At 42.3% G+C, this 15,182-nt stretch overlaps 1 protein-coding gene and 1 pseudogene across 1 annotated transcript; both read right to left on the bottom strand.

Annotated features, from left to right (window-relative positions):
• Window positions 1-868: 868 nt before the first annotated feature.
• LOC139474329 (patched domain-containing protein 3-like) lies at window positions 869-4,480 on the bottom strand (annotated as a pseudogene).
• A 5,293-nt stretch (window positions 4,481-9,773) lies between these two features.
• LOC139474416 (patched domain-containing protein 3-like) lies at window positions 9,774-13,226 on the bottom strand. The gene is made up of 3 exons (XM_071257429.1): window positions 12,239-13,226; window positions 11,662-11,868; window positions 9,774-11,378 (listed from the first exon to the last, which is right to left on the bottom strand). Exons 1-3 carry the CDS (start codon window positions 13,224-13,226, stop codon window positions 9,994-9,996), a joined length of 2,580 nt encoding a protein of 859 aa, XP_071113530.1. The 3' UTR covers window positions 9,774-9,993.
• Window positions 13,227-15,182: the final 1,956 nt, after the last annotated feature.

The following is a 15,182-nucleotide window of genomic DNA, read 5'->3' as shown; positions in this document are numbered from 1 at the left end:
AGGGATCCTGACACAAGCGTGTCTGGCAAAGTAGGCAAAGTATATCTCATGGCACCAGTCATGGCACCAAACAGATTAGGACTACACAATCGACAATACTTATTTTATTCTTACATGTTGTACATGTCACGTTGAGTGTTATACAAAACATATATCCCTTTACTTAATGTAAAGCCAGCATGAAAGGTGTTTGGCTCTGTTGCTTGGTGAAATATTCTATATGACAATCAGGTTGCCAATTACCCCACATGTCTGTATTGTTGTTAATATACTTCAACTCACAGGTCATGTCTGTACTTGATGCAGAAATTCATTGTCCTCTGCTCGTGTTGATGATAACAATGAAGCACGTGCTTGTTGCTAACACACAGTGACAGCAATGTGGACATCAAAGCATTTTCCTTGAAGTTTGCATTGGAATTACCAACGCAAATTCATATCATGCAAATCTCTAAATAAATGCATGATTTAACCGATCATGACACAAAAGATAATTATCATTGATGAACCTTATATATCATCACATCAAATTGTAACTATAAGCCACAAAACCCTTCTATATTCATAAGAAATCTCTGCCAAAAGAGTCGATTGTACGATTCCGACTATATCATGAGCAGTGTTTATGAAACATTAACAGTGATGATACCATGTGTCCGCGAAAATGTGAGCGTATTCTGCCTCACCGGTGGCACAAGTCACAAACACATACAAAAGCAAGTCAATTGTAAATAATTGTAAGTAACAAACAATTGTTAATAAAGGATACATTTATCACACATTGAGTTTCATGGCTTTTTTTTATGAAATCACGCATTTTCTGAAGTCAGTATGGCAAATTAAACCATTTGAACACTTAGGAGTCTTTTATCTGTTGCAAACAAAAATTGTTTCAGATTTGGTAAAAAACATAACTTGGCATTAAATCTTGTTCAATGTCACAGGAACTTTTGTTGTTCTGTATAATAAAAATACGAATGGATAATCATTATCATATTTACAGTAAACTACGTTTGTAACGAACATGCCTATACCAAACTGACAGGTATGACGAACATTTTTGTCCCGGCCATTTACTGTATATATGCTGTGCATATGTTTATAACGAACTCCAGTTATAACGAACTAAAATTAGTGGCCCCTTTCAGTTTGTTAAAACAGTCGTTTACTGTATTTCATTAGTCATGATCTTGCAACAGCGACCAGCACTCTTGAATGCTTGCATTCACACAAGAATCTCTAGACGAATAGTCTATATCTTCACTAAAAATACATTAGGAATCCATATCTACAGAGGGTAATCCACAGCAGGCGATGGTGATCGGGTGCGCTGAGGGGACTCTCCAACCCTTGACTTCGTCACTGGCCCAAGGATGGAGAGTACCACAGGGAAAAGGAACACAGCGTGCAGCATGCCGAACAGGATCACTGTAAACATGATCTTGAAGAAGGAGTTGAAGATGTAAGACTTTGAGAACACCAGCACAAGAATGCCCAGAAAGGATGACATTCCACCATTCAAAATTGGACCAGCTGCATGGACAATGGCAGATTCGGTTTTCTCTCTCCTGGTTATTCCTTCTCCAATCATATAGGCAGAGCACACGTGCACACTGAAGTCCACAGAGAAGCCGACAGACATGATGAGATGGATCATTGTCACTGAGCTGAGACTCAGTCCCCAAATATAAAGGAACCCGAAGATGCCAACGAGGATAGAAACGATGTTCAGGACGACAAGGAATACCAGAAGAGGATGAGGAAGGAAGATGCAGGTGACCACAGTCATGACGACTAGTGCCACGCCCACAGTTTGTAGTGTACTGGGTAGGATAGCAACATACTGCTCAAAGAAGATATAGGCTGGGTGGAAGGTGTAGACAGAGAGAGGTGAGTTGTCTGCCAGAGCTCTCATTCGAACCATAACATCAGCTTGGACATTGGAGTCCTTGATTTTAGTTGAGAAAAGGTAGCACCTAGATGCAGTAATAGAACTGTTGCTCGAGTCCAAAGCAACATCGTTCTCATAAACTGTATTTGCTGCAAGGAATGTTTTCAGTCCCGACACAAAGGCTGGTGAGCTGCTGCCATCGTAACTTGAATCATTCCTGTAGCTGTGTAACCAGCAGATGAGGGAGTCAGCATCAACACTACTGTCGGACTTTGCATTCTGTATTAGCGAATCAATGTTATTAAAAGTTTGTGCATTGGTGTAGTCCGTTGTCGACCCAAAGACAAATGGGATTGGGAATGCACCTGAGAAGTATGTGTCATACGTTTCACTGTATGAGTAAAAGTAAGAGGTTGAGGAAACAAGATTCTTCAGAATCAACCCTTCCTTAAAGTTGATTGTTCCCCAAATGGAAACACCAAGGTAAACAATATATAAAAAAATAACAACTATTTTCCCCCACATATTCAGCAACATTCGTGGCAAGTACTTCCTAGGCAGTGTCTCAAAGAATCGTTCATCCTGACCCCTCTCTGTTGGTGGTGAGCCTCCACAGTATAACACTTTGCAGGTGGAGGCGCCATTTTTCCTGAGTTCGTCTCTGGATTTGGTTTTGAGGCAGGTCATGCAGTGTTTGTTACTGTCAACCCGACGGCCATGGATGGCAAGGCAGGGGGAGAAGAGGAGGCACTGGTACAGGTAGCAGAAGATGATGGCCACTCCTGTGAATGAGAAGAATATAGGTACAATGAATATGAACGCTATATGAGTTATTAAAGGAACACAAAATAGACCGGTTGGTGAGGTGAAATGGGGTTTTACATTGGGTTAAAGATTGTACGGGATAACAATAGTACTGATTGTATAAAGTACTGATTAACCGGACAACGTAGAGACAAAAGCAGGGAATGGTGTCATTCTGAAAATTTAAATTGATGGTAATTGACATCTTAATTGAAGCCAGGTAGGTGTTACTTGTTTAGGGCTAATATACATCATACTAACCTGTGTATACACAGAAGTTCCTCACACTGAGAAACACAGAAGACACGCCAGTTAAGAAGGCCAGAAGATCAGTGAGGGACGTGATGGTGATACCGATACCCGCTGAGGCAAAGGTCATTCCCATCCTCTCGGCGACGGACTTGTCTCGGTGAGGGTAGGTCTCCGCCCAGCTGGACATCAACAGGAACATGTCGTCCACACCGATACCTTCATCAACAAGAGGATGTGAGTAATGACTTGTGTATGAACAATGGGAGTTTAAGTGTATTAAAATGAATCCAATATATTAAAATGTATATTTCGCTCGAATAAAATAACAATTCATATCGGAACTAATTTCACTCTGATACTATTAATCAGCTAAAATGTTCGTGCGCCACTCGTGAAGACATCAATTGTTTGGCCACTCGGTGAGATATATATGTTAACTGACGGGGAACAAATATTATCTCCATATCCAAGGACAGTCTATTGCAAATTCTGCTTGATAATGGTATTAAGGATTATTAAACCATCTTGTGCTATGTCACAAAGGAGTTTGCATATTATGCCCGTTTTGGTGTAGTCCAAAACATACCTATGACTAAGAATGGTGTCACACCAACGATGTTGACGAACTTGACACCACAAAGGCTGACAAGTCCAAATGAAGACAATATGCCAAATCCAGCAGCAAGAACGCCAGCCCATGATGCCCACGTCCTCGATGACACCATATCACCGCCGGCGACGACAGTGGCATACGTGATCATCAGCGTGAACGTTATAGAGAAGAACACGATGTCTCCGTTTGTGTTTTTGTTCAGCTCTGTGTCCAGCGAATGGGAGGCAGCATAGTTTATACTTGTAGATGTTGTGTTTAAACTTGCTACTCTCTTCAGGAACGCTTCTTCCCACGCGCTTGCTTTTGCTTTGTTAACCGCTGAGTCCATTCGTAAATTAAACGTAATACTCAGGTACTTTGAAGACACCAGTTTTCCACCTGTCGAATGAACCTGTCCAAGAAATGCTGATATGTCTATGTTATTCCAGTTTGGGTAGGTGATTCCACCAGACAGATAAGCATTATATACAGCATCTGTTGTGAGAAACTCTCCTGAAACATAGCAACTACAGTCCTGCCGAGCACAGATATCGCTGTAAGTAAACACTACATTGTCATAGGTTGCCTTAATACTTTTGATTTCATTTATTTGGGTTCGTATTTCTTCAACAGTAGCATTAGTGAACACGTTCCCACCTGTCGTGCTGCTTATCAACAATCGGCCATACATGTCAAGAGCCGTAAGTGCATATCCGCGGTAGTTGCTTCCTGTGGCGTCTGGGAACGTGGCCTGGTACTGAACTCTGTCATGTGATGCTCTGCTGTTAATGGGCATGTACAGTGTTTCTGTGACTCGCCACAATGACAGATCCGATAATGAGAGCCACAAGATATGTTCCGATAAAAGGACCAATCTTTTTGAAAATCCTCTGGAAGAATCCGGACACAGTCTCAAAGCAGGCGTTTACAGAACAAGACATATTGGTAGTAATCGCTTGGAAGTATCTGGAACAAATAACAACGAAACATTCGGATATACCAATAGTATCATACGTAGAATACCGCAGGTGCATTGTAAATTAACACAGACGCATGGCATATTAGTCTAATACTGCAGGAGACATATTTGAATGTAGCCTCAAGTCGGTGCTCTGTCTATCAGCAGCTGGATTGTTCATTATTGGTTTATTGTCGTGCATCAGAGTACCGGCCGTTTGTCGTTTCTAAATGTCGTAAACTTGCTGTCATGAAAAGTGATTGACAATGTGTTGCGGCACTCCAGCAATATTCCAGCTATATGACGGCGGTCTGCACATAATCGAGTCTGGACCAGACAATCCAGTGTTTGACATGATGAGCATCGATCGAAGCAATTGGGATACGATGACATGCATCAACCAAGTCAGTGAGCCTGACCACCCGATCCCGTGAGATCCCTTTTATGGCAAGCATGTGCTGCTGAAGACCTATTCTACCCGGCATATCTTCACAGTCCAGATTGCCAATTGGTAATGATATTGGTACTGATTCTGGTGTTCCCCTGTCGTGATATGGAATATTGCTAAGAACTGTGAACTCAGAGTTAATATTAATGGGCGGTTGTAACGTTAATCCGGGTTACAATTTGTCTCCAGCACATTATGCTTGTTGTAAGAGGGGACTAAATGGAGTGGTCAGGCTAGGTGGCTTGGTCGACAGCGTGTCGTCGATCCCCACATGGACTGTTGCTCATAATACCAATCACTGGACTGTCTGATCTAGAATCAAGTATTTACTGGAATATTCGTGAGTACCGCGTTAAACAATGTCAACGCAGCTGTGTGCGTGAAGGATCCACAGTACAGTTATTCTACTTTACATTAAGAGAGGGGCTAAACTCATGAAATATGTTACGTGTAGCTGAGTTACACAAGCAGTTAAATATTTATACCTTCTTTAAATCATTTCTGTTCACTACTTCTTATGCAAATAAGGATTAATGTCGACGATGTTGAGCGACCCCTACGATGAGGATCAGGGTTGAGGTGAGGGGTGGGTCACCAAAAATATGGATGTCTCTAGAGGAGGGTTATAAAACACATACACATAATTAAGGAGAACCATGGTAACATGGACATTTTTTAATAAAAAATAAAGTGCTTTTGCATTTTGTTATTTTTTTCAGGAAGGGTCATGAATAAACTGCACAAGGACATGGTGTGCGTCACCCAAAATATGACATGCAAAATATGACAGTAGTGCAGCAAAAACCTCTGACCCACCCACACGTGAAAAATGGCCTGCCCCTTATTCGCCCTGATATTCCCTGGACAGGTAACGCGGATTTGTTCATTAGAAGAAAGGTCTTTAGCAACCCATGCTTGCCGTAAAAGGCGACCATGTTTGCCGTAGGAGGCGACCAACGGGATCGGGTGGTCGGGCTCGCTGACTTGGTTGATGCATGTCATCTATCTGAATGGATTGATGCTCGTGATATTAATCATTGGATTGTCTGGTCTAGACTCGATTATTTACAGACCGCCGTCATGTAGCCGGAATATTGCTGAGTGCGGCGGTAAACAACAAAACAACCAACCAAAACCAATCATTAGAAGATCGTTGTTAAGCTGCAGCTATCTGCTGAAATTAATTTACGTCTTGTAACCAACGAAGCGACTCGTGCGCTATAATGATTTGACCCACATCCATGCCCACACGTGCGTGATATTGACTTGCCACGTGATTGATTGATTCAAGATTGGTTCATCCGTGTGAGACAGACATGCTATTGTAGTGTTGTACTTGTTGGAATATACTGAATAGGAATGCACAGATATGGATGTTTTTGAAACGATACCATATGAAGGGTTAAATGATTCCTCCACAAAACAGATAGTCCTACCTGTTTGACAGTATATGCTTTTGAAAAACTGCTAATGTTACATAATGAGTGGGAATGATGAGAGAAATCGCGTTTTCTATCAATGAGTGAAATGAATACATTTTGACACACTAGGGTCAATACTGGTCAGGTCTAAGTAGTACAACTGAGTGGTTAACCCTCCTCATTCTTACCATGCGTGTCGGCCGGTTGAAAGTAAATCCAGTCTATCTTCGCCTCCACAGGGGGCTTGCCCTCATCTGGCCTACACCTTATATCGCCTACACCTCATATGGCCTTCACTAAATACAAATGGTTACTTCCACATCCCTGTTGTGTAGAATGGTAATGTCCATTAACCCATTAATGATTTCATTCATTAACATAAATTAATGACCTGAGTACATAGGCCTTTTAACTAATCCGATGTTTTCATAGTGGTATCTGATCCTTGAGTTTGTTTTGACTGTTTATACAGGATTACTGTTATAATCCACTTTGATCATTTAACAGGTCTACAAATTTCTGTAAGTGTATATATATATATACCTTAGTAAGTGCTATTGTTTCTCTTACTTTGATCAACGAAATAGCTTTCACATTGTTAACAGGATCACCTCATCTCCAATTTAGGAATAGGCATATATGTTAGTTTTAAGGTTTGTGCCTCAGTCTGAAAATGGCACATCTTCAAAGATTTGAGTTCGTCACTTCAGAGAGAGGTGGTCAGCAAGTACTACATGCTGGTACCGGTACAGGCTGAATGTCAAGCAGAAACTTGCTGTTCACTGGAAGTGTATCACCATTGGCTGCAATGGCAAATGCAGCACCATTGGCGACCACATTACATCAACCAAGCCTCACAGTCATCCTCCTACCGAGAATGTAGAACTTTTCCGCATCATCGCCAGAATATAGGTGCAAGTGAAGACAGACATCATCCCTGTTCAGCGGATCTACAACGCCGAACTCGACCGAGCTGATGAAGATGTTGCTGCCACGATGCCGTCCTTTGCCAGTGTCCAGGCTGCTCTCTACCGACACCGCTCCAAGTCCATCCCACCTCTCCAAAACTCCTGAGCCGCTGTCGACCTTCAAGAACCCTGGACCAAGACTGAAGATGGAAGAGACTTCCTGTGCATGGATGATGGTGCTGATGATAGACTGTTAGTGTTTGCGACAACTGAGATGTTGGAGATCCTTAGTGAGCAGGACACTATTTTCATGGATGGGACATTCTTCGTGTGCCCTAGCTTGTGGCTGCAGGTGTACACTATCCACAGCCTTGTTGATGGCAAGATGTTCCCAGTCGCCTTTTCCCTACTCCCAAACAAGACCAAGCAGACATATGTCCGACTGTCCACCTTGCTGAAGGATGTTGTTGGCACAAGGACTGGTGTAGACCTCTCTCCAGACATCATAGACAGACTACGAAGCAGCTGTCATCAGTGCCATCAGCGATATCTTCCCAGCAAGTTCCGTCAGGGGATGTTTTTTCAACTACGCCCAGGCTCTGTGGAGACAAGTTGTGGACAGAGGCCTTGCCCGAGACTACACCGACAACCCAGCAGTGCAGACCCACATCAGAAGAGCTGCAGCGTTGCCGCTTCTACCCCTAACTGAAGTCCAAGATGCCTGGATTGAAGTGATGGAGCAAGGACCAGATGGGAAGCAGATCACCAGGTTCAACGACTACGTCACCAGCACATGGGTGGACTTCAATGCTATGTTCCCTCGAGCCCTGTCGAATCAACACAAGAACACCAGTCCATGCTCCAACAACCATCTTGAAGGTTTCCACAACGGCCTGAAGAAGAGAATCTCGAGAGCCCATCCTGACATCTTCCAGTTTGTCAAAGAACTCAAGAAGATCGAGACAGGAGATAGACGGTCAAGAAGGCAGATTGGACTGGGTGGTGCCATGAGACCTTGTGCTCGTGTTGACAGAGACTGAGATGCAAGGATAGAGAGACTGAAGCAGCAGCTTGCTGCTGGCAGAAGATCAGTGATCCAGTTTCTGGATGCAGTTGGACATTTCATCAAATTACAGTAATTTTGCAAGTAATGATGCAGTGCTAATGTTATAAAACATGAAGATGATGGATATAAATGTACAGTGCTATGATAATACATGTGTATTTATGATATTTGATGTGAAAACATTTGAGTTGTGAAGATGATCTCATATCCAAAATGAAATTACAGTATCAAAAGTCATTTTCATTCTTTGTTATCTTGTTGGAGGAGTTCATTTTACTTAAGGGATAAGGGTACAAGCGTGATGTGCACTCATCCATAAATTTGTTTTGATAGTAGTGAAGGCCAAATGAGGACAGGCCCCACAGAGGGATCCTGACACAAGCGTGTCTGGCAAAGTAGGCAAAGTATATCTCATGGCACCAGTCATGGCACCAAACAGATTAGAACTACACAATCGACAATACTTATTTTATTCTTACATGTTGTACATGTCACGTTGAGTGTTATACAAAACATATATCCCTTTACTTAATGTAAAGCCAGCATGAAAGGTGTTTGGCTCTGTTGCTTGGTGAAATATTCTATATGACAATCAGGTTGCCAATTACCCCACATGTCTGTATTGTTGTTAATATACTTCAACTCACAGGTCATGTCTGTACTTGATGCAGAAATTCATTGTCCTCTGCTCGTGTTGATGATAACAATGAAGCACGTGCTTGTTGCTAACACACAGTGACAGCAATGTGGACATCAAAGCATTTTCCTTGAAGTTTGCATTGGAATTACCAACGCAAATTCATATCATGCAAATCTCTAAATAAATGCATGATTTAACCGATCATGACACAAAAGATAATTATCATTGATGAACCTTATATATCATCACATCAAATTGTAACTATAAGCCACAAAACCCTTCTATATTCATAAGAAAACTCTGCCAAAAGAGTCGATTGTACGATTCCGACTATATCATGAGCAGTGTTTATGAAACATTAACAGTGATGATACCATGTGTCCGCGAAAATGTGAGCGTATTCTGCCTCACCGGTGGCACAAGTCACAAACACATACAAAAGCAAGTCAATTGTAAATAATTGTAAGTAACAAACAATTGTTAATAAAGGATACATTTATCACACATTGAGTTTCATGGCTTTTTTTTATGAAATCACGCATTTTCTGAAGTCAGTATGGCAAATTAAACCATTTGAACACTTAGGAGTCTTTTATCTGTTGCAAACAAAAATTGTTTCAGATTTGGTAAAAAACATAACTTGGCATTAAATCTTGTTCAATGTCACAGGAACTTTTGTTGTTCTGTATAATAATTATACGAATGCATAATCATTATCATATTTACAGTAAACTACGTTTGTAACGAACATGCCTATACCAAACTGACAGGTATGACGAACATTTTTGTCCCGGCCATTTACTGTATATATGCTGTGCATATGTTTATAACGAACTCCAGTTATAACGAACTAAAATTAGTGGCCCCTTTCAGTTTGTTAAAACAGTCGTTTACTGTATTTCATTAGTCATGATCTTGCAACAGCGACCAGCACTCTTGAATGCTTGCATTCACACAAGAATCTCTAGACGAATAGTCTATATCTTCACTAAAAATACATTAGGAATCCATATCTACAGAGGGTAATCCACAGCAGGCGATGGTGATCGGGTGCGCTGAGGGGACTCTCCAACCCTTGACTTCGTCACTGGCCCAAGGATGGAGAGTACCACAGGGAAAAGGAACACAGCGTGCAGCATGCCGAACAGGATCACTGTAAACATGATCTTGAAGAAGGAGTTGAAGATGTAGGACTTTGAGAACACCAGCACAAGAATGCCCAGAAAGGATGACATTCCACCATTCAAAATTGGACCAGCTGCATGGACAATGGCAGATTCGGTTTTCTCTCTCCTGGTTATTCCTTCTCCAATCATATAGGCAGAGCACACGTGCACACTGAAGTCCACAGAGAAGCCGACAGACATGATGAGATGGATCATTGTCACTGAGCTGAGACTCAGTCCCCAAATATAAAGGAACCCGAAGATGCCAACGAGGATAGAAACGATGTTCAGGACGACAAGGAATACCAGAAGAGGATGAGGAAGGCAGATGCAGGTGACCACAGTCATGACGACTAGTGCCACGCCCACAGTTTGTAGTGTACTGGGTAGGATAGCAACATACTGCTCAAAGAAGATATAGGCTGGGTGGAAGGTGTAGACAGAGAGAGGTGAGTTGTCTGCCAGAGCTCTCATTCGAACCATAACATCAGCTTGGACATTGGAGTCCTTGATTTTAGTTGAGAAAAGGTAGCACCTAGATGCAGTAATAGAACTGTTGCTCGAGTCCAAAGCAACATCGTTCTCATAAACTGTATTTGCTGCAAGGAATGTTTTCAGTCCCGACACAAAGGCTGGTGAGCTGCTGCCATCGTAACTTGAATCATTCCTGTAGCTGTGTAACCAGCAGATGAGGGAGTCAGCATCAACACTGCTGTCGGACTTTGCATTCTGTATTAGCGAATCAATGTTATTAAAAGTTTGTGCATTGGTGTAGTCCGTTGTCGACCCAAAGACAAATGGGATTGGGAATGCACCTGAGAAGTATGTGTCATACGTTTCACTGTATGAGTAAAAGTAAGAGGTTGAGGAAACAAGATTCTTCAGAATCAACCCTTCCTTAAAGTTGATTGTTCCCCAAATGGAAACACCAAGGTAAACAATATATAAAAAAATAACAACTATTTTCCCCCACATATTCAGCAACATTCGTGGCAAGTACTTCCTAGGCAGTGTCTCAAAGAATCGTTCATCCTGACCCCTCTCTGTTGGTGGTGAGCCTCCACAGTATAACACTTTGCAGGTGGAGGCGCCATTTTTCCTGAGTTCGTCTCTGGATTTGGTTTTGAGGCAGGTCATGCAGTGTTTGTTACTGTCAACCCGACGGCCATGGATGGCAAGGCAGGGGGAGAAGAGGAGGCACTGGTACAGGTAGCAGAAGATGATGGCCACTCCTGTGAATGAGAAGAATATAGGTACAATGAATATGAACGCTATATGAGTTATTAAGGGAACACAAAATAGACCGGTTGGTGAGGTGAAATGGGGTTTTACGTTGGGTTAAAGATTGTACGGGATAACAATAGTACTGATTGTATAAAGTACTGATTAACCGGACAACGTAGAGACAAAAGCAGGGAATGGTGTCATTCTGAAAATTTAAATTGATGGTAATTGACATCTTAATTGAAGCCAGGTAGGTGTTACTTGTTTAGGGCTAATATACATCATACTAACCTGTGTATACACAGAAGTTCCTCACACTGAGAAACACAGAAGACACGCCAGTTAAGAAGGCCAGAAGATCAGTGAGGGACGTGATGGTGATACCGATACCCGCTGAGGCAAAGGTCATTCCCATCCTCTCGGCGACGGACTTGTCTCGGTGAGGGTAGGTCTCCGCCCAGCTGGACATCAACAGGAACATGTCGTCCACACCGATACCTTCATCAACAAGAGGATGTGAGTAATGACTTGTGTATGAACAATGGGAGTTTAAGTGTATTAAAATGAATCCAATATATTAAAATGTATATTTCGCTCGAATAAAATAACAATTCATATCGGAACTAATTTCACTCTGATACTATTAATCAGCTAAAATGTTCGTGCGCCACTCGTGAAGACATCAATTGTTTGGCCACTCGGTGAGATATATATGTTAACTGACGGGGAACAAATATTATCTCCATATCCAAGGACAGTCTATTGCAAATTCTACTTGATAATGGTATTAAGGATTATTAAACCATCTTGTGCTATGTCACAAAGGAGTTTGCATATTATGCCCGTTTTGGTGTAGTCCAAAACATACCTATGACTAAGAATGGTGTCACACCAACGATGTTGACGAACTTGACACCACAAAGGCTGACAAGTCCAAATGAAGACAATATGCCAAATCCAGCAGCAAGAACGCCAGCCCATGATGCCCACGTCCTCGATGACACCATATCACCGCCGGCGACGACAGTGGCATACGTGATCATCAGCGTGAACGTTATAGAGAAGAACACGATGTCTCCGTTTGTGTTTTTGTTCAGCTCTGTGTCCAGCGAATGGGAGGCAGCATAGTTTATACTTGTAGATGTTGTGTTTAAACTTGCTACTCTCTTCAGGAACGCTTCTTCCCACGCGCTTGCTTTTGCTTTGTTAACCGCTGAGTCCATTCGTAAATTAAACGTAATACTCAGGTACTTTGAAGACACCAGTTTTCCACCTGTCGAATGAACCTGTCCAAGAAATGCTGATATGTCTATGTTATTCCAGTTTGGGTAGGTGATTCCACCAGACAGATAAGCATTATATACAGCATCTGTTGTGAGAAACTCTCCTGAAACATAGCAACTACCGTCCTGCCGAGCACAGATATCGCTGTAAGTAAACACTACATTGTCATAGGTTGCCTTAATACTTTTGATTTCATTTATTTGGGTTCGTATTTCTTCAACAGTAGCATTAGTGAACACGTTCCCACCTGTCGTGCTGCTTATCAACAATCGGCCATACATGTCAAGAGCCGTAAGTGCATATCCGCGGTAGTTGCTTCCTGTGGCGTCTGGGAACGTGGCCTGGTACTGAACTCGGTCTTGTGATGCTCTGCTGTTAATGGGCGTGTACAGTGTCTCTGTGTCAGTCTCGTTGGATAACGTAAGCATGCCAAAACTAAGACCAATCGCCACAATGACAGATCCGATAATGAGAGCCACGGGATACGTTCCGATAAAAGTACCAATCTTTTTGAAAATCCTCTGGAAGAATCCGGACACAGTCTCAAAGCAGGCGTTTACAGAACAAGACATATTGGTAGTAATCTCTTGGAAGTATCTGGAACAAATAACAACGAAACATTCGGATATACCAATAGTATAATACGTAGAATATCGCAGGTGCATTGTAAATTAACACAAACGCATGGCATATTAGTCTAATACTGCAGGAGACATATTTGAATGTAGCCTCTAGTCAGTGCTCTGCCTATCAGGAGCTGGCTTGTTCATTATTGATTTATTGTCGTGCATCAGAGTACCGGCCGTTTGTCGTTTCTAAATGTCGTAAATTTGCTGTCATGGAAAGTGATTGACAATGTGTTTCTCTCAAATAGCTTGCAAGGTTAACACATTGCTAATGATTTGTTGTTGTTGTTGTTGTTTAACACCGCACTCAGCAATATTCCAGCTATATGACTGTCTGTATATAGTCGAGTCTGGACCAGACAATCCAGTGATTGACATCATCAGCATCGATCCAAGCTATTGGGATACGATGACATGGATCAACCAAGTCAGCGAGCCTGACCACCCGATCCTGTTAGTCGCCCCTTATGACAAGCATAGTCGCCTTTTATGGCAAGCATGGGCTGCTGAAGACCTATTTTACCCGGCATATCTTCACAGTCCAGATTGCCAATTGGTAATGATATTGGTACTGATTCTGGTGTCCCCCTGTCGTGATATGGAATATTGCTAAGAACTGTGCATAATCACTGTTGTCGGAGTTTATGACTTATATCATATTAAAAGGCGGATGTTACGGTAATCCGGGTTACATATTGTCTCCAGCACATTATGCTTGTCGTAAGAGGCGACTAAATGGAGTGGTCAGGCTTGGTGGCTTGGTCGACAGCGTGTCGTCGATCCCCACATGGACCCTTGCTCATAATATCAATCACTGGACTGTCTGGTCTAGAATCGAGTATTTACTGGAATATTCGTGAGTCCCGCGTTAAACAACATCAACGCAGCTGTGTGCGCGAAGGATCCACAGTACAGTTATTCTACTTTACGTTAAGAGAGGGGCTAAACTCATGAAATATGTAACGTGTAGCTGACAACGCCCTCTCGGACAGAGTTACACAAGCAGTTGAATATTTCGAATATTACCTTCTTTTAATCATGTCTGTTTACTACTTCTTATGCAAAACAAGGATTAATGTCGACGATGTTGAGCGACCCTTACGATGAGGGTCAGGGTTGAGGTTAGGGGTGGATCAGAGGAAATCAGAGGAGGGTCACCAAAAATATGGCTGTCTCTAGAGGAGGGTCATAAAACACAGACACATAATTAAGGAGAACCATGGTAACATGAACAATTTCTAATAAAAAATAAAGTGCTTTTGCATTTTGTTTTGTTTTTCAGGAAGGGTCATGAAAAAACTGCACAGGGACATGGTGTGGGTCACCCAAAATATGACATGCAGGGGGAAAAGGGGAAGGTTATTGTTTTTCAGTACAGGAGTGCATCAAAAACCTCTGACCCACCCACCCCTGTGATAAATGGTCTGTCCCTTATTCGTCCTGATATTCCCTGGACAGGTAACGCGGATTTGTTCATTAAAAGAACGACCCGTGAAGATCCGGGATAGAATAGGTCTTTAGCAACCAATGCTTGCCGTAACAGACGACTATGCTTGTCGTAGGAGGCGACTAATGGGATCGGGTGGTCAGGCTCGCTGACTTGGGTGCTGCAAACAATTGCGTGGTTCCATGCTCGTGATATAAATCACTGGATTGTCTTGTCCAGACACGATTATTTACAGACCGCTGTCATGTAGCCGGAATATTGCTGAGTGCGGCGTTAAACAACAAACCAACCAACCAAAGCCAATCATTAGAAGATCGTTGTAAAGTTGCAGCTATCTGCTGAAATTAATTTACGTCTTGTAACCAACGAAGCGTCTTATGCGCTATAATGAATTGACCCACATCCATGCCCACACGTGCGTGATATTGACTTGCCACGTGATTGATTGATTCAGG

Source organism: Haliotis cracherodii, unplaced genomic scaffold (assembly GCF_022045235.1).
Source record: "Haliotis cracherodii isolate W230 unplaced genomic scaffold, xgHalCrac1.p SCAF_3, whole genome shotgun sequence".
Classification (NCBI taxonomy): Eukaryota; Metazoa; Mollusca; class Gastropoda; order Lepetellida; family Haliotidae; genus Haliotis; species Haliotis cracherodii.
The sequence above is the reverse complement of the archived record's forward strand: the minus strand, read 5'-3'. Positions and strand labels throughout refer to the sequence as shown.

Coding starts and splice junctions, on each gene's coding strand:
- LOC139474416 (XM_071257429.1), bottom strand. CDS start 13,226: ATGTCTTGTTCTGTAAACGCCTGCTTTGAGACTGTGTCCGGATTCTTC. Junction 11,869..12,238: donor GACACCATTCTTAGTCATAG/GTATGTTTTGGA, acceptor TTGTTGATGAAG/GTATCGGTGTGGACGACATG. Junction 11,379..11,661: donor GAACTTCTGTGTATACACAG/GTTAGTATGATG, acceptor TCTCATTCACAG/GAGTGGCCATCATCTTCTGC.